The 19,270-nt window shown below is 47.6% G+C and overlaps 1 protein-coding gene across 2 annotated transcripts; it reads right to left on the bottom strand.

Moving 5' to 3' along the window:
- Nucleotides 1–4,431: 4,431 nt before the first annotated feature.
- On the bottom strand, nt 4,432–17,861 carry Cisd1 (CDGSH iron sulfur domain 1). 2 transcript variants are annotated; one of them, XM_031348045.1, is made up of 3 exons: nt 17,670–17,861; nt 8,892–9,097; nt 4,432–5,098 (listed from the first exon to the last, which is right to left on the bottom strand). In XM_031348045.1, the coding sequence occupies exons 1-3, from the start codon at nt 17,698–17,700 to the stop codon at nt 5,009–5,011; spliced, it is 327 nt and encodes a 108-aa protein (XP_031203905.1). In that variant the 5' UTR covers nt 17,701–17,861; the 3' UTR covers nt 4,432–5,008. The 2 variants fall into 2 exon arrangements, with proteins under 2 accessions (XP_031203905.1, XP_031203906.1); XM_031348046.1 differs by lacking the exon at nt 17,670–17,861 and adding an exon at nt 12,483–12,497.
- Between the last annotated feature and the right edge of the window lie 1,409 nt (nt 17,862–19,270).

The raw sequence follows: 19,270 nt of genomic DNA on the forward strand, positions 1-19,270 counted from the left end.
AAAAAAAAAAAAAAAAAAAAAAAAGTTTAGCATAACAGACGTAGCATACCAGAATAGTGAAAACAAACAAGTGAAAAACAACAAAACAAAACAAACAACACACACAAACAAAACAAGCAAGATGGATTTTCAGGTTTGAAGAGGAGACGGCAGGGATTGTTGGCTTCGGGCAATTATCTTTGTAGCCATTAAAAACTGCATTCCATTTCAGGTGTTAACTTGAAACAGTATTTACTGCTGCTCCAGGCATGTACATGAATGGCCAAAAATGTAAAACTTTACCCTTAGGGATTAAGAACACTACAGGCTATTTTCCAAAACCAGATGTCCAAACCACAGGGAAGTCACAAATGCCAGTTGCTGAAAGTGATCCCGCTTTGGTGGGGGGGAAGGGGGCGCGAGGAGGGAGGGCAGAAAACAAGCTCAGTGACGTCAGTACCCAACCAGATGAGCGGTAAATTACGGTTTGGTGTTGTCAGTAACAGAGTCTGTACACTAGGTGGCGCTCAGAGCCAAGACTGAAGCCAAGAGAGATCCTGAAATCATCTGACTTGGCAGGGCTCTGAGGGATAAAAATGAGATTCTCAGAAGAGTTCACAGTGGGGCTGGTGTGTCGGAAACATGACGGTGGAGAAATTTAAAGTCACAATAGTGGGCTGAACATGTAGCCAGATCGTGTCAATAAAGATGGAAGAACAAGGATTCTGGGCGTGGATGGTTTTGTGTGTTTGTGTGCACGCGTGCGTGTGTGGTGTGTGTGTGTGTGTGTGTGTGTGCGTGGGTGCGCACGCTGAGGTAGGAGGATTTGGAGTTCAAGGCTAGGGCTACATGGGGAGATCCTGGCTCAACAAACACAAAAGAAAACAAACAAAATGATAAGAAAACTAACCTAAGTAACCCCCCCCCCCAAAAAAGGATTGCTCAAAGAGACAGATAGCATAAGAGATTGTATTTTACAGTGGATGAGCCACTGCCCAGCCCAATAGAAACAATTTGGGCATGTGATGGTTGTGATAAGTTGAAACAATTCATCCCCAAGTCCTAAGCAGGCAAGGGATGATAAAAATCATTCTTTTTTTTTTTGTTTTGTTTTGTTTTGTTTTTTGTTTTTGTTTTTTGTTTTTTCAAGACAGGGTTTCTCTGTGTAGCCTTGGCTGTCCTGGAACTCACTCTGTAGACCAGGCTGGCCTCGAACTCAGAAATCCACCTGCCTCTGCCTCCCAAGTGCTGGGATTAAAGGCATGTGCCACCACTGCCTGGTGATAAAAATCATTCTTGATAGAAAAAAAAAAATGGGAGCCAGTGAGATGAGATGACACAGCAGGTAACGTGCCTGCCTGCCTGATGCCAAGTGCTGACCTTGTGTTAGATCCCCAGACCCATGTGAAGGTTCCGACCTCAACATGCCAACACACACACATCATTCACACACTGGAGGACAAATGATAATCTGTGAAATCTACAGAACTCGGTAGATTCAACGGAGGCCTTGGTAAAGAAGTTCTGGTGGCCCTTCTGTTGGGATGGGTCGGAAGCATGAGGTCTATTCTGTCACCAGAGACACTCAGAGGTACTCACAGGGAGGTGTATCTTCCCGACACAAGGCCGGCCTGGCGTTCCCGTAGCATGTCTGAAGCAGAATGGCTTTTGTGGTTGTGCAGGGATATGGTGGTTTATAATGACTGTCACCTTGACAGGATCTAGAACTGCCTAAGGGACACCTCTGGATCTGTCTGTCCGTGAGGGGGTTCTAGACCCGGCTGAGATGGCAAGATCTTTTCACCGGGTCGAACCATTCAATGGCAAGGGGTCCCTGATGAGTTTTTTAAAAAAAAAAAGTGAGCTGAGCACCTGGATCCCTTTGCTGCTTCCTGTGGATGCCATGTGACCAGCTGCCTCATAGTCTCTCATGGTGGACTTGTAACCCCAAACTGTCAGTCAACAAACCCGTCCTTAAGTTACTTTTGTTGGGTATTTTTGTCACAGCAACTAACACATTAGGAGGCCACGCTATAAGGAGCACCTCTAGTTGGCAGTCCGACAGCAATCCTGGCGATCTCAGCTAATCTATTCACGTGCGCAACCCCTCTATGGAACTCTGAGACAAACTGTGGTACTCAGGATTGAGCCCTGGCCCTTGCATATGCCAGGCCCCTGAGCTGACTCCAAGCCCAGACTGCTTAAGCCCCTTTGCTCGGGAAAGGCGGGTGCTTAATGGAAATTCGCCCTTCGGGATTGTTCTTTACGGCTGTCATGCAGTAGTACTGTCCTTGGATTGGACCCATGGTGGTATCTGGAGCAGAGCTCTAAAGCATTCAAAGCTATCACTAATTTCCAGTGAACCCGAAGTGCTGAGCTCACGATCAGATTTGAAAGTTTAGCCAAGCATCCAAGGGCGTTGACATCTTAGTAACATTCTAGAACTTTAGATGGGACCTTGGCTTGGTGAGCCTTAGACTTTGTGACTTCATATGGACAATCTATGGCTGCCACCTACTTATTCTGTCAAGAACAACACTTAAAGGAGTCGATACTACTGCCAACATTTCATTGAAGGATAGTTCAGTACTGGAGATGTTGGTATAGTCTTAACAATACAGAGTAAATTCATGCTGGTAACTTTTTTATTATTATTATTATTTTTCCCTCCTGGATAGCTAAAAATTGGTCCTTGGTCATAACCTGGGGACAATGCTTCACTTAGCACAATCACGTCTATTTAAAAAGCTGTGAAGCCGGGCAGTGGTGGCACATACCTTTAATCCCAGCACTTGGGAGGCAGAGGCAGGCGGATTTCTGAGTTCGAGGCCAGCCTGGTCTACAGAGCGAGTTCCAGGACAGGCAGGGCTACACAAAGAAACCCTGTCTCGGAAAACCAAAAAAAAAAAAAAAAGAAAAAAAAGAAAAAGCTGTGAAGTGAAGCGGTTCTGCCTGCCAGGGAGAGATGCGCTGTGGTAACTTAGGCCTGTGTCTCTAGAATGCTGAGGCAGAGTCTATGTTCAAAGCCAGCCTGAGCTATATAGTAAGACTGTCCCTCATAAAAAAAGCTTGGCAACTAACTGAAACAAAGAGAGCCTATGCCACTTAGGCAACTAACTGGGTGCTTTAGTCGGTGTCTGTCTTAAAGCCGAGTGCCATCGTAAGGGATGAAAAGAAATGAAAAGCTTCTATTTGGGAGCGGCTATCATTTATGAAGTCACCCTTATCATACAGCACCACAGTTAAAAGCCTATCTTGTAAGTTGTATCACCAGTTGTGATATTCAGTCATGGTGTGTAGACTCCACCATCTGTCGGACAGACATCACCCTATCTCTAAACATGGTTCCCCACACTGTAAACTCTTACGTGAACTCAAGATCTTGATGCAGAAAGTAAAGTCCAAGTGGCCAGCAGCTTCCCTTTCCTGGGCAGCCACTCAATTTATGTTGGTCTAAAATTTGGAGACAAACCCTGGGAGGGCCAGTTAGTCTAATTTGTTCATTTACAGGCTGAGAAACAGGCCGGGGACATGGGTTGGTTGTTAAAGTGCCTGCTGCGTTTGCATAAGGACCAGGCCCTCGAAGCCCCGGTAAAGGCTAGGTGCATCTGGAATTATAGCATCTAGAACTTGGCCAGGACCAAATCCATGAGAGACCTCTGGCATCCGCCTGTGACCATACCCCCTACACAAACACACAAGATTCGCACGCTTAAAAAGGCTGAGAAGCCAAGTGGCTTTGCTTGAGGTCAGTAAATGAAACAGAGGACAGCATGCTGCAAACCAGTGGCTCCCCCCGCCCCCCGCCCCGGGGTCAAAGGAGGAAGATACTTGGAGCCTGGGGCTCAGGCAGAAGAGCAGCCATTGCGTATTAACTAACACCTGCCTTCCAGCCTTACTGAGACAAAGACTGTGTAGTAGAAAAGAGGGCGGGGTCTGTATCCGGAGTGGGAGATAAAAGCTCTCTATGCTTTTGATGGAAAGGTGTCACTCTCAGCGAGCCTGTGTGACTCGCAGATCAGTATACTTGACCATGGGTGTCTCGCCTTCATCCATGACGTCAGTCTGATGCTTTTCTGCTCTTGGGCTGGAGTTCTAGAATACTGTGCATGCACACAATCATATTCTCAAGTGCGCACTGCATGTGTGTGCTCACCTGGAGGCCTGAGGTTGCTAACTGTCTTCCTGTAGAGCTCTCCACTTTACCTACTGAGGCGGGGGTCTCTTGTTGGACATAGACCTCGCTGATTATGGCTTGTTCTTACCTTTGCCTCCCCAGTGCTCAGGTTACAGGCAAGCTGCCATGCCTGCCTGGCTTTCACGTGGGCACTCAATCCAGAGCCATCTCCCCAACATTCTTTGTGACTATTTAACCCACACCACTGTGGCCTCGATTTCTGCTAGCGGTGTCTACAGTGGATCAGTTACATATCCACAGAGATGAACACAAAGGAAGTTGCCGCCCCTTTATTGGTGACCTGGGCAAGTTTAAGGAGAACAACATTCGGTGAATCCTGACTGAAAACATTTAAAGCGCACACACTGAATCCATGCTACCAGCTCAAGCAGGAGACTCAGGGTCACGGCAGGGTTCTCGGGTGTAAGAAATCAACGCAACCTCACCATAACCTGTTACTTTCCAAGTTAACGAACTGATACGAAAAGATTTTCCCTTAAACTGACAAGTACAATGTACATGTACATGATTTTGGAATAATTTAATACTTTAACCTCAAGATACAACTATATTCTAAGACCATTATTTTAAAGGAACGGATCCTTACAAGACCAAAATAACCCATATAGCATGAGGTTGGTTTAGCCTTTCTTTTTCTTTCTTCTTCTTTCAACAAATGCGCACCACAATGTTTCAGTAGCAAGGCTGATGCCATGAACATGAGAGCTGTGATCTGCAGGGACCAACCACCCCTAGAACCCGGGAGGCCAATCAGACGGGGGGTTGGGTGCCATTCTACGGAAATCATCAGGTGACATCACAACACGCTGGGTGCAGCCTCGCAACTGTCCATTAGGTTTCCTTTTTCTTGATGATCAGAGGTCCCACGTTGTCTCCAGTCTCTTCGTTGTGCTTTATGTGAGCCCCATCGCAGAACGGGAACTAGGAAAAGAGAAAGACTGTGAAATGTCTAATGCTTGTGCTTGGTCTGTGCTTGGCAGAGGGGTAGTGACACCTGAGTCCCACACATCCCAGCCTGTATTTTCTTGGCTAGCACACATACTTCACTGAGCAGGAGGGAGAAACGGACAGGGAAATACCCACTGCTACGTGAACTTTCCTCTGACACTAGTGAAGCAGATGATCTAGTGATGCCTACTTTGTCTCCATGCCTGTCAGTGCACCGTGTGTGTGCAGGGTCTGTGAGGCCAGAGGAGGGCGTCAGATTCCTAGAATTGGAGCTACACACAGTAGTGAGCAGCCACACAGTATTGGAGCCACACGGCTTTCCTGGTCTTGACTGTGAAGCCGAGGATTCCTGGGGCAGGTGTTGGCCTACTCGCACAGTTTAATGGGCATTTAGAGCACTGGCTTGTTCCTATTCTTGACTCCTCCTGAGACGCTGAGTTCTCAACTCTAACAAAGTCCATGTTTACTTTATGGGACAGGTCGATGCAAGGCCGTTTCCTCCCTCCCATCTCCACAACCCATTTCCCTGTCTCCTATCACGCAGAGAAGCTCAGACATGTGGCATTTGTTTTTCAGCAACACAGGCTGTCACCGACTTGGATGCAGAGTTTTAATTATTCTGTTGAAACAGCAGCAAAAGGTCAGCTGTTAATTACTTAATCCAAGGGTGTCCCCATCACCACCCACTCACCTGGCTGTGCGGCTAGGCCAGCTCAACACCAAAGCCCAGTCCCTCTCCTTCTCACTCGGACTCTCTCTCTTTACTTCTTCCCCAGGCCTGTCCCGCCTCTTGACTCTGTGCTGTCCAAGTGCAGAACATCCTTTGAGATTCCATCTTGGATTCTTATCAGGTCCACCTGGACTCACCAGTTCTGCTGGCTTCTGAGGCCATTGTGTCCCTACATGAGGGCCTCTGCTGCTGCACATCTCCACTCAACCGTCACCTCAAACACATTTGCAACTCAACTCCTCAGCCACGTGTTGGGGACACCAGCCTTCCACCCAGAGCTGCTTGTTTCTGTTGAAGGCCTGGCTCCCTTTACACCACACACGTAGGTCCTGTAGCTTCTGCCCTAGACTCCCTGATTAGTCACTGCCAGGGCTGGGGAGATGTCAGCCTTAAGTGTGTGCGGCTCTCCAAGAGGACCTGAGTTTGGTTCCCAGTATCCACATCAGGCGGCTCGCAACTGTATATAACTCTAGCTCCAGGGGCACCGATACTGATCCTCACATACATACATATACCTAAAACTAACAAACGCAAGTCTTTTAAAAGTCCCTGCTTTCCACTGGTCCTGCTCATTTCTCTCCATTTCCACAGCCAGCATCCTACTGCCTCATAACATCTGAAAGACCTTCAGCCCGAACCATAAGACAAGGCTCTTATCCTGATTCTCATCATGGACTCATCCCTGGCGGGCCTAGTCCTCCCCCTCCCCTTCCTCATGGCTGCTTGCTTGCACAGTTTGAGAAATCGATCCTAGGACTTGCAGACGCTTGTGCACGTGTCTCCCATTTCCCAGACACGACCCACCTCCCAGAAACTTTAGCTCACGGCATAAGCACTCCCACTTATCGAAGCACCAGAACTGAATAGACTGGACTCCTGGGACACCGATGTTTGCATGTTAGCATGTGAGCACTGACACAGCGCGAAGTTACAGAATTTACACTTAACATCACTGGCTGCAGAGCCCCCGTGCCAGGGGGAGACTCAGCATCGTTACTTCCTTTGCTTCAGCATGCAGTAAGAATGCAGCCTACTGGAGGCTTTTAAAGCTTTTATCTTTTCCAGCAAGTCTAGTCTACAGAACACTGAGAGATTATGTCCCGGTGGCTCCAGGAACCTATGGTTCACATTCCATACTCTACTCAGGACATCGTGGGACACAGTGCCATCTGCTAAGCTGTTTCACTGGACCACACAGCACCAAGCTACTAGACATGCTTCCTGAAATACACTCCCTAGGGACTATGATGGGGATGGAGGGAGGCAGGAGTGGAGCAGGAGAGGGGGCTAGGACGACATGACATCAAAGAAGAAAGGGGAACTCTTGGGGCTTAGAAATGGGACCAGGAAGAGGTGATGGAGGACAAGTGTGGGGCGGCAAACAACCGAATACGATGACATGGACTCATGACACGCATAGAAGCCCATTTCTCAGCATGCTAACTAAAATCTGAGATGTGGACAATCCCTCGCCACAGGGCGGCAGAGAGGGCTCAGCAGGCAAGGTCGTGTGCACCTGCTCCTGTAGAAGAGCTGAGCTGGAATCCACGTCAGGCACCTTGTAAAACTCAAGCCCCTGGGAATGTGTTGTCTCTGGCCGCTGCAGGCACTTGTGCTCAGGTGAACAACACACACACGCACACACACATTTAAAAAATAAATACTCTCCTAAACACACTTTTCTACTAGGTCTGAAATAGCCCTTCCATGTTTATGACCCATGATCCATGACAGCATTCCGCTGTGGTAAGTCTCTGTTATACTCCAATTTCAGAAATGGAAGTAATGTGACTGGATGCCTTCTTCTGGTGTATCTAAGGACAGCTACATATAATATAATAAATAAGTAAATATCCTTACATATAATAATAAGTAAATCTTGAATGTGACCAGCAGCACACTCATGTCTACACTGGGCCTCTCAGGACACCTGACATTCTAAGGTCACCCAGCCCATCACCCTGTCAACATGTTTAGAAAGAGGATTCCAGGGCTGGCGAGATGGCTCAGTAAGAGTAAGAGCACTGACTGCTCTTCCGAAGGTCCTGAGTTCGGATCCCAGCAACCACGTAGTGGCTCACAACCATCCGTAATGAGATCTGATGCCCTCTTCTGGTATGTCTGAAGACAGCTACAGTGCATTACGCCGGAGCAAGCAAAGGACCTGAGTTCAATTCCCAGCAGCCACATGATGGCTCATGGCCATCTGTACAGTTACAGTGTACTTATATACATAAAATAAATAAAATCAATATTTGAAAAAAAAAAAAAGAGGATTCCAGTGTCCATGTCTACAGCCTGCAGGTGTCACAGGCAACTATTCAATATGCTAGGTATTTAGTTACAGAAACTGCAATTACAAGAATGCCTAGGATACTTAGCAGTAGGAAGTCTGAGCCAGGTGAGGTCCTGTACACCTATAATCCACACTCGGGAGCCAAAGCAGGAAGGGTGGCACCAGTGCAAGGCCAGCCTAGCTAGCAAGAGTGACCCTCTGTAGGCTTCCAGGCTGTACAGCGAGAGCCTGTCTCTCTCTCACACTTTGCTCAAGTCTGTTTCTCATTGGCGAGAGCCTGTCTCTCTCTCTCTCACACTTTGCTTAGTCTGTCTCTCATTGGCGAAAGCCTGTCTCTCTCACACACACTTTGCTCAGTCTGTCTCTCATTGTGCCCAGACTGCAGACTTTCCTCCCGAGATCCCCTCAGAGGAGAAATCCCAAGAGTCAGTCAAAGCACAAGACGGTGGCTACTCAGTTTAATTCAGCGAGGGTAGGATGTGAGCTCATTTCACGGCAGCTGTACAGTTTAGATATAATCCCCAGGCATATGTAAAGCTGTGTGTGCTGGTGTGAGCCAGCAATCCCAGCAGAGGCAGCACGATGGTGAGTTCAAGGCCAGCCTGAGCTACCTGGCAAGGCTTTGTTTCAAACAAACAGAGAGCAGGATGTGAGACCCAGGGAGGAACAGACTCCACAAGAAGGAAGAGGGCTTCTCTACCAGCCATATGGACAAAGTGCCACACTGGCACGGCTCCTACCTTTTTAGACCTCCAGCATCGGCAGTACACGGCCTTATCCCCCAGGTCCTCCATGTCGAAGGCATGCACCACCTTCGGGTTGTCTTTCTGGATCTGAAGATTCACCATAGCCTTGGTGCGATTCTCTTTAGCGTAGAACTTTTTATAAGCCAGGTAACCAAGCACGGCTGTGCCAGCAGCAAAGGTAACAGCCGCAATCCACTCAACTGCAACGGCAAGGGAGACAGGCCTGCTCATGAAACCTGACAAGCATACGACGCTTTAAATCACAAGTCTTATTTACATGTAGCTTGCGTGTGCTCACAGCACGCATATTGAGGTCAGAAGGCAACTTCTGGGAGTTGGTTCTCTCCTGCATCACATGGGTCCTGGGAATCTAACTCAGGTTTTCAACCTTGGTGGCAAGTACCTTTGCCTGCTAAGCCATCTTGCCAGTCTGATAATGATTTTCAGTGTTAATACATGAATCCAACACAGTGGCATAGCTATTCTTTTCCTATGGCTTTCCACAGCTCTTACCAATGCAGGTGTGTTTTCATCACCGAGTAGACAGCTAAGTTAATATAAAAGAGGGAAAAACCAAAGACTATTTCCCTTCCCTAAGACAGAAAAGGGACAGCGGGGCTTGATAACCTTTGATGGATCTCACATGTTCTTCAACATTTTCAGCAGCATGTGTACCTGCAAGGTGCTTAAAGATTGCTTAAAGAAAACAAAATCTGAAAAATTAAGACTCAGGTTATAAAGAAAACAGAAAGATCAAGAGGTGCTGTCATAAGCAAAATGAGTTTATTTAATTTACCCAAACCCAATGCAACTCTACAACACAAAGAGGACCAGATCTAGACAAGACAAAGAAAGATCTGTAACCTCCTCATCACCGAGCATCCCCAGGATCTGCCTGGCAGGGCTGGCCCTAGGTCTGAAGTCATTCAGAGGCCACAGACGGATTTGCAAATCGCCCTCTCTCTAAAATATAAAGCCGATGACAATAGTCTCACATGAAACATTCAATAAATTCCATATTTCTAATTTCTTTCTAGGTTTCCTAAAACTTCATTTTAAGCAAAACATTATTATCCGATTGTCTGAAGAGAATAAGAAATTGCTGGACTAACAGGCCATGCATTTACTCCTCCTGCATCCAAGCACTCCTTAGAAACCTGGGTGCTTAGCAGCCACCCTGGTTCCAGGCAGAAGCCAAGGTCTGTTATCTGGTGGCCTCGGCCTTGGAGGGTTGTCTGCTCCCAGCATGGAGGGGCTGCAGGAAGATGTCAAACAGGGTCTGGATAAACACATTGGCCTCCTTCCTAGCATTTCCTCAGTCACCTCTACAATGTCTAAAACAAGTTCCCAGACTATCAAATAAAGCCCTGGGGAGGTAAGTTCAAAACCATGTTTTATCGCCAAATCCAATCCCAAGGCTCTAGAGGACCCAGGATGCTTCCACAGGCTAGAGGACCCCAGGATACTTCCACAGGCTCAGTCCAACTCCTCACAGGTGGGATGGATGCAATGGTGCCTCCATAAACCAAAACCAAGCTCAGTCCTAATGGCCCCATGCCCATGTTAACCCCTTCCATCTCTGTCTTGCTGTTATTTTACGGCTCCCACCCAGTGTTGCTCACGGGCACACTCTAAGGACCATAGACTCTATCTGTAGCCACAGTAGCATCTTTCTCCACAAAGAAATTTAGATTGTGTCCCATCCCAGGTCATTTCCATTTCTTCTTGCTATGACACCTAAAATAAACATTAACTAGTGTTTTGTTACTTCGAGGTACCGTAAGACCACGGGTCACTTGACAGCTTCAAACCTTTCACCTCAACAGGAATATTTCTCTTTTTATAGTACTGGGAACCGACCCAAGGCTTCGAGCATGCTAGATAAATGCTCTGCCTCTATACAGTATGCCCAGCCCATCAGGATGGTTTGTACCTATGCATTTTGTGTAAATTTATCTTGAAGTCAATGTTCGCCTCAGCTGTAATTTATTGTGATCTGCCTGACTTCTAGCCTTTCTTTTCGATGAATAATGCAGGAAGCAGCTAGGTCCAATGGGAAGTCACTGGCAATTTAGGATGGAAGAGTTCGACGCCAACCTTAGACATCGGATCTCAAAAGATGAAAAACTCAATTTCACAGCATCTGCTGACACTGTAATACAAGCTCAAAGGGCAGCTAAGACTCCTCCTAAGTTAAGGTAACATGGTTCCTTGAATGCTGTGATCTTAGGGTTTTATTTTTTTTCCAGGAACTTATTTTGCAGGTAAATTATTAATTACCCCACCCCTGATGCCCATTTGCTGGAATGGAGCCTAGCCTCCGCCTCCTGAGAAAGCCCTTTCTATTTATTTTAACGATCCCTACAAACTTCAAGTGCCCCGACTCATAGAAGATTCATAGAAGATTTGGAGGTATTAAATCCATTTCCTTCTTCTCATATTACCATATTTAATGTAGGATGAATCATAAAACAAAGCCCAAATCAACCTTTACCTTCTCCCTATTTTTTTTTGACCAGGGAGGAAATGACAGAGGAAGTGATACAGAAAAGCAGCCATACCACAGGAGATGCACACCCTGGAGACTCACACAGGTTCTGTGACCAAACATCTGCCGAGGGCACTGGCCACCCTGATAAGTGTCCTAGCACTGCCAGTGTGCTAGAGAAACAGAACTGGATCAGTTCCAAGTGTGTACTTTAGCTTCAGAGCTACAGGTGGTCTTGGAGTGTGTGTGTGTGTATTTGTTCTATTCTTCCCTCTGTGTGTGTGTATGTATGTGTTCTATTCTTCCCTCTTCCCAAATTCTAATTTTCTAATCTCATCAGGGACAAACTGCTAGTTTCCAGAAGGAAGAAAAATGTTTCTATTTTATCACTCCATTGCTACGGCCTCAATCGGGGTTTTTCCAGGCAAAAAGTGGCAAACACCCCTGGCTACTCCAGGGCAAACATGAAAAAGGGAAAAAGAGATAAAAAAAGAAAAATGATTCAAAACTCAGCCTGTAGGAGAGCGAAGCAGAGCGTATACACCCAGTGCTCGGTGGGTCTAGTCTCTGCAGGCCGGGAGCACTCACTGTGGCAGAGGTCTGTCTCTTAGGATTCCTAGCACTCACTCTTAGCCTGAGTCCTGCAGCTACCACGAGAAGCTCCCTGACAGGTCGGGAACACTCACAACAGTCAGGGGCGGAGTTATCGGGTTCTCTCTCTACTGGTCCCCTTTAGGCTGGTCAGAATGGGGCTCCCCAAGCAGGAGCACTTCCCTGCCTCCTCGGCCTAGCTTCTTTCCTTTGCTATACACAGTTCTCAAAGGCGGGTTTTTTTTATGTAGATCCATCAAACCTGTTTTCTTCTACACAAACACCATTAAAGGAAGCTTAGAGCCTGGCGACAGGGTGACCATGCTCTCTGCTTCCTCCCGCCTCCTCGGGCCTGCTTTACAGCCTCTGCTTTCTCTCTGACAGCCCCTAAACCCACAGTGCTCTTGATAACCCATCCCTCAGGCCTGCTTTAGTGTGAGGGTTGCTTGGCTTTGACTTAGAAACCTCACCCTTCACCAGTTTCTACCCAAGGGCCCTTCACCTACCCATTACCACCAACTGCCACAGAACCGGAATGTGCTTGGGTCAGCAGAGGGGGAGGGGCACTATGTTTTCCTTCCTCAAGGTTTGGCACAAGTGGCAGTCACTGTTGAAGGAACCATATGTAGTGACCGGTGACGAGTTCGCCTTCATTTTCACCTGTCCCTTTTGTGGCCCTGATGTTCCTATACCAAACAGCTCCTTCCAGATTTATGTGACATTTACTTTCTCAGACTGAGAAAACAAACAGCGCCAACACGGGGTACCTCAGACAGGGGACCCTGGGCTCCCATAGGGATGCACTGGGTTATTCCTTCCTGTCCAGAAACCATCCACCACAGACAACAGCTTATTCCAGCTACGGCTCCAAACCCCTGGGCCTCATTACCTGCTTACTAGTTTCTTGGTATGATCTGTACATTTTTTTTTTCTCAGAAAAAAAAAAATCCATTAAATAACTTTCCAAGACTCAAGAAATGTAATGAATATACTGTGATATAACGAACTGGAAAGATATAAAGGGGCCTGAAGAAAACAAGGATATAAAAAAAAGTATGAATAGGCTGGCCAGCATTAGTGATGTATCTGCGATGACTAGGATTTGGGACAAACAAGAAAGCGTGCACGCGCGCGTGCGTACACACACACACACACACACACACACACAAATCCTCCTTACAACCCGTGGACAAGGCCAGGTAAGGAAATGCTACAAGAGAAGGCAGGGCAAGGTAGCCATTGAGACATAGGCTTTTAGGGCTGGAGAGATGGCTCAGCAGATACCAGGTGCTTGCTGCCAAGTTTGCCTACCTGAGTTTGATCCCTGACCCACACCGTGGGAGGAGAGACCATTAAGATGCCCTCTGACCTCCACCAAGGTGCTGTGACTCACACCCCCTAAACTCATACAAAATAACCAATTTATTAAACAAGAATTTCTATCTAAGCGGCTGGTGGGATGGCTCTGTGAGTAAAAGCCCTTGCTGGGAAAGCCAGATATCCTGAATTCTTCACGACTGAAGAGTAGACTCCACGAAGCTGTCCCGGACCAGACCCCTGCTCAGCAGCAGGCACGCCTTCTCCCACCTCATAGGCGTATGCATGCATGAACATACACACACTTGTCTACGGCCATACCACCCTGAACGCGCCCAATCTCGTCTGATCTCGGAAGCTAAGCAGGGTCGGGCCTGGTTAGTACTTGGATGGGAGAACATACACACACTCAAAATGCTGGGAGGAGGCAGGCAGGGAATACAAATACAGCACTTGATGTGCAACACTAGCCCTGTGGTCTGGGTTCTCAGAACCCACAAAGGCCGGGTAGGCTGTAACCCCAGCACTTGGGAAGGGGAGACAGGGATCCCCAGAGCAAGCTGCTTAGCTAGACTAGCCAGAATCAATGAGCTCAGGATGAAGTAAGAACCTGTCTCAATAAATAAAGTGGAGAGTTGCAAAGGAAGGAGTGTGCACCACACTCCCGTGAATGTGGAAGTAAACATGCACACACAAAAGAACTGGTTCAGAGGGTTCAAAAGGTAGCTCCGATGGTAAAGTGCTTGCCACGGAAACATGAGGAACCATGTTCAGTAGCCAGCACCCATGGAAAAATGCTGAGTGCAGTAATAGGCACTGGTGTGTGTGTGTGTGTGTGTGTGTGTGTGTGTGTGTGTGTGTGTGTGTGTGTGTGTGTGATGACAGATGGATCTTCTGGGTTTAACCTCATCGGTGAGCGCTAGGCTGGTGGCTCAGAAAAAGGTGAATCTGAGGTTGACCTCTGTTGGTGTGAACATACAGGCACACATGCATGCCCATGTGCTCGCGTGCGCGCACGCGCACACGCACACGCACACACGGGGGAGGGAGAGTGCAGAATATTTGCTTTAGCTGGCTTCTTGGTTTTAGAGGTGAAGGTGAATTATGATTAGCTTTTGGCTGTATAGAGTAGAGCTTTTTTAAACAAGTAGTCAAGTGTGGCAGCTCACATGTTTAACCCAGCACTGGGGAGGCAGAGTCAGGCAGATCTCTGTGAGTTCGAGGCCAGCCTACTCTACACAGAAAGTTCCAGCTCGGCCAGGGGGCTATCTCAAAGAAATAAACGAACATAACCAATAAAAAGCAAAGTCAAAACAATAACAATCATTGGCAAGATGTCCAGGAAGTATAAGACAATGTGTCTGTCCAGGCGAGAAGGGTTTAGTCAGCCTTGTGGAAAAGGAAGGGTAAGAGATGATAGCTGATTCTGGGAGGTGCAGAGGTGTTCAGAGTGACTTCAGAAAGGCCATCTATTGGGCAAGAATCATGAGACTGCATACGTGGGCAGCGAAGGCCACTTCCCAGAAACCACCATGAGCTCACTGGTACGTGCCCAAACCAGCCCGTGCTGACCATGGGGAGGGTCTCTTCTGCATTGCCTCTAACTCCAGTCCCTGGTCTGACACTCACTTATTAACCACCTTCCCTCTGTACCCCAGGTTCTCCCTCCCCAATAGAAAGAATTCTGCAAACACAGACATTTTTTTCTCCCGTGTGCGTATATATATATGTATGTACACACACACACACACACACACACACACACACACACACACACACATATATTTTTTTCTTTGAGATAGTCATGTTATATAACCCAAGCTGGCCTCCAACTCTTGATTCCCTAGCCTCAGCCTCCAGAGGGCTGGGAGAGCAGGTGTTTGCAACCATATCTGCCTGTAAGTCAATACTTTAGCTTTCAACTAAATACCAGAAGGAATGCAACTCCGGGGGTCTTGGGTATGTTTCAACTGGCACAAAGCACTGAGTTCAATCCTCAGATAAAATAGGTGTGATATTGCATGCGTGTAATCCCAGCACCCAAGGGGCAGGGGCAGGAGGATCGGGAGTTCAAGGTGATCATCTGCTATGCTGCAAGTGAAACGAAGCCGGGGCTGCATGATGCTCTATGTACTAAAAGATAACTAAACAAACCACAACGGCTTTACAAGACACAAGAGGCAAACAGTAAAAGGTATATTGCAGGGACTGGAGAGATGGCTCAGCACTTAAGAGCATGGGTTGTTGCTTTTCCAAAGGGTTCTTCCATCCCCAGCATCCAACACCAGTTCCAGGATTATGACTGACACCCCCTTCTGGCCTTTGTGGGCACTTCATGCACAGGACACACAACAACATACAAGTAGGCAGAACACCCATACTCACAAAGGTAAGTAAATCTTTAAAAACAAAGGAGGGGGCCAGGAAGTGGTGGTGCACGCCTTTAATCCCAGTGCTTGGCGAGGCAGAGGCAGGTGGATTTCTGAGTTCAAGGCCAGCCTAGTCTACAAAGTGAGTTCCAGGATAGCTAGGGCTACAGAGAAACCCTGTCTCGAAAAAACAAAAACAAAAACAAAAACCAAGGGAGGGGTGGTATACTCCAACTCTGAGTTGGAAGAGGTTGGTTGGTAGAAGAGACTTATAAAGCCTTTGGGATTCTCCCTATGGTCTGCATTCATAATGATCTCTCTGTTCTTCATATTTTTTTTTTTTAAAGTTATCCTGCACAACAAAGGTGAGTACTTCAAGTTGAAGCCAATTGGGGGCTTCACCAAGAAGTTTCATACTCCTTAGAAAATAAAAGACTAATAGACAGTCACTTTTGAGCGTCCCTGTACCCACAAATTAAGGCAAACTAAACCCTTGCCTTCTGGCTGCAGGAAAGACTAGCCTGCAAACTGTGACTAATTCTTGGGGTTCACCTCCTTCGTCTTCAACAGCTACATCAGGACCTAGTATCTGCTTACGAAATATGATCCCAGATTTCAAACAAAAACACATTTTGCAATCTTTTTGCCCAACCTCACCCACGTACAGCAGTGTTCCTACAAAATTAAAACAACTGCACCACAAGTCACGTGTTATGGCCAAGAACATTGTTTTCCCAGGTGTGATGGCAGGCCGATAGGTTCAGCACTGCAGAAGCTGATACAAGAGGACTTCAAGGCTCGATTGGGCTATAAAGGTCATGTCTCAAAAAGACAAAACAAACAAACAGATTTTAAAAAAAAAAACCACAGAGAAAATTTAAACTCACCAAAGTGGATGCATTTAAAGGAGTCCCCAAATGGCTATCCTTTAAAATAAAAGTTTGCAGAGAATCATCTCTTTTTGTCTTTAGTATTTTAAAACTATTTGGATGGGCTTTAGCAGATGGCTCAGTGGAGAAAGTTGTCTGCTGTCAAGCTTGATGACCTGGGTTTGATCCCTAGGACTCCCAGGGTGGAAGAGAATCAGCTCCTACAAGTTATCCATTCACTTCCACACGAGCCATGGCACCAAGTAGACACACACACACACACACACACACACACACAAAATAAATGTTAAAAAAATAAAAAAGCTGTTCTCCCTGTCTGCCCAATCAGTTTCGTTGACATTAAGTAGAACTTTTCACCATATAGAACCAACCTAACTACTACAAAATTAAGGTCCCACTTCCCCAGTCAGTCACTCTGTGGGCAACCAGTTCACCCCCAAATACCCACGTCCTTCCTGACACCCTGACGTCCGGGACTGGTTACATTAGGGATGGGTTACAGAACCGAGCATTATAGAAGATCTCTATTTGCTCAATGAATCAGTGGGGCTCACTGTAATTTAATTCTTTTTTACTTTTACTCAACTAAAGGTTAGAAGTAACCAAACCCTGGGGTGTGGTGTCTTATATCGGGGCAATCAAGTCAAGTATATGGCACAGGTTGTGGACACTTTAAACAGTTGATCACCAGTGACTTTATACTAGCCAAGTTTCACAAATTCAATTCTGGTCAGACTTCTACAAACTTCTGTTTTCAACGCTAGGGGGGAAAAGGCTATTTTCAGTGGTTTCTCAGACCACTGTCACTAGCGGCCGGTTGCAAAGTACGAAAGAAACTTGAAAACTGAAGAGCTCGGACTGGGTTTCTTTACCTAGAATTACAAAGCCAACAAAAGCAAAACATCTACGACGTGACCAGTCCCCGATGTCAGGGTCTCAGGGAGCGCAGGAGTGTTTGGGGTGGGTGGACTGCGCCCCGCTAGCCTGGTTGCTCACAGTGGTCCAGGCCGGCCCGCAACAGCATCCCCCGAGCGCCCGGCAGGCCTGCGCCTGCCCTTGTGATGGTCAAGGTGAAAGTCCGGATAAGGGTGGCGGGGACCGGCCGCGGGCGGCTCACCTCGCACAGGGGAGTCGGAGCTGAGGCCCATGGCGTGGGCAGCAGGAAGGCCGTGGCAGGACCGCGCGAGCGAGCGCTGGGGACCGCGGAGACCTGGGCCGAGACGCGACCTCGGGGCCCACTCACTGCCACTGCGCAGGCGCCGCGGCAAGCCGGGAGCGCGTGTGCCGGCGCACCGGTAGAGTCGCGCATGCGCTGCTGGCCCAACCCGGCAGACCGGTGAGGATTTGACAACCGCGGGATAGCCTTGGGCGCCAAGGCGGTGACTGCGTCTGCGCCGCCCCGGCCAGCCTATCCAAGCCGGGTTCTACCGGAGGTCCAGTTGAGAGCGTTTCAGGTGACTCAGGACAAGAGCCTGCAGGACTGTCGCCTGATGGGCCTGCCGATCCTTTGACTTTTGGTAATAAGTAACACCAGGTGTGGCCAGCTCGGCCGTGCGTCCTGCAAATCTGGCGAGCTGCACTGTGGGTCCCGCCAAGACAGTCTTGGCTAGAGGATGCCAGTGCAGGCACACGGGCATCAACGGAGATGTGTCTAGAGCTCCCACTAGCCACATTGGGCCTCCATCCCTTCAGCCTCTGACCGACCCTGCCACTCGTGCAACCCGAGAGTCCCAGAAAGACGAAAACAAAAACAGCTTGCTCCGGCGGCTGGCAGCAAGCGATGCAGCTCAGCGGCTTTCTGCTTGCACAACGGTAGTGTTTGCCCAACATACACAACGCTCTGCCTTCAATTCCCAGCGCTGCCATGAATAAATAAACATAAGTAGATTGTCCGCTCAGAAAAACGATTTAGAAAGCTGCAGAGGCTTAGATGCCTAGGACCAGCCTCTGCATGGAGAGGGGTTCTGAGAGAAGGGGCGTCTGGGAACGTCAAAAACAAAGGACTTGAAGTCAAATCATGGGCCCAAGCTGGCCGCCTTGGTTTTGCTAAGATGGCTTTCCAGATTTCCTCCCTCCCTCTGTCTCTGTTTGTGTGTTCTGCTCTGATCTAGACAGATTTTTCTTGCTATTTTACAAACTCTGAGATAGCTTTCTCTGCTGGTAAAAATTCTCAAAGCTATCAAAAAAGCTGCTATAAAAAATTATTGGGCCGGGCAGTGGTGGTGCACACCTTTAATCCCAGCACTTGGGAGGCAGAGGCAGGTGGATTTCTGAGTTCGAGGCCAGCATGGTCTGAACTGTTTTTGCTTTCTGCTAGCTCATCTCCTGCAGACCAAAAGTCCAGTTTTTTAAAATTTACATCTCAATTCAGTTATTTATTCCCAGTTCCCTTTAATTATCCTATGAATCAGCATCCCCCTGACCCCACCCCTTTGATTCTTAGGAAACAGCTAGCACACATTTTCTCACCTTGCAAAAGTATTCAGAGAACTTCCTGCTCTGTTTCACACTGATGCCAAGCTAGCTGAGTGGAGTCCTGTCCTGAACAGACTATTTCTGCCTGGGCTTGGGTTCGCTGTGTTCCAGATTGACTATGAATTCCAGATTGACTATGAACTCAGGAATCTGCCTGCCGTTGTTATCTCTCTGACAAGCTGGTTCATTAATGCGGTTGCTTTTGTTCCTTTAGATTTGTGAAGCCCCTCATAATTCATATTG

Source organism: Mastomys coucha, unplaced genomic scaffold (genome assembly GCF_008632895.1).
Source record: "Mastomys coucha isolate ucsf_1 unplaced genomic scaffold, UCSF_Mcou_1 pScaffold3, whole genome shotgun sequence".
NCBI classification, from domain to species: domain Eukaryota; kingdom Metazoa; phylum Chordata; class Mammalia; order Rodentia; family Muridae; genus Mastomys; species Mastomys coucha.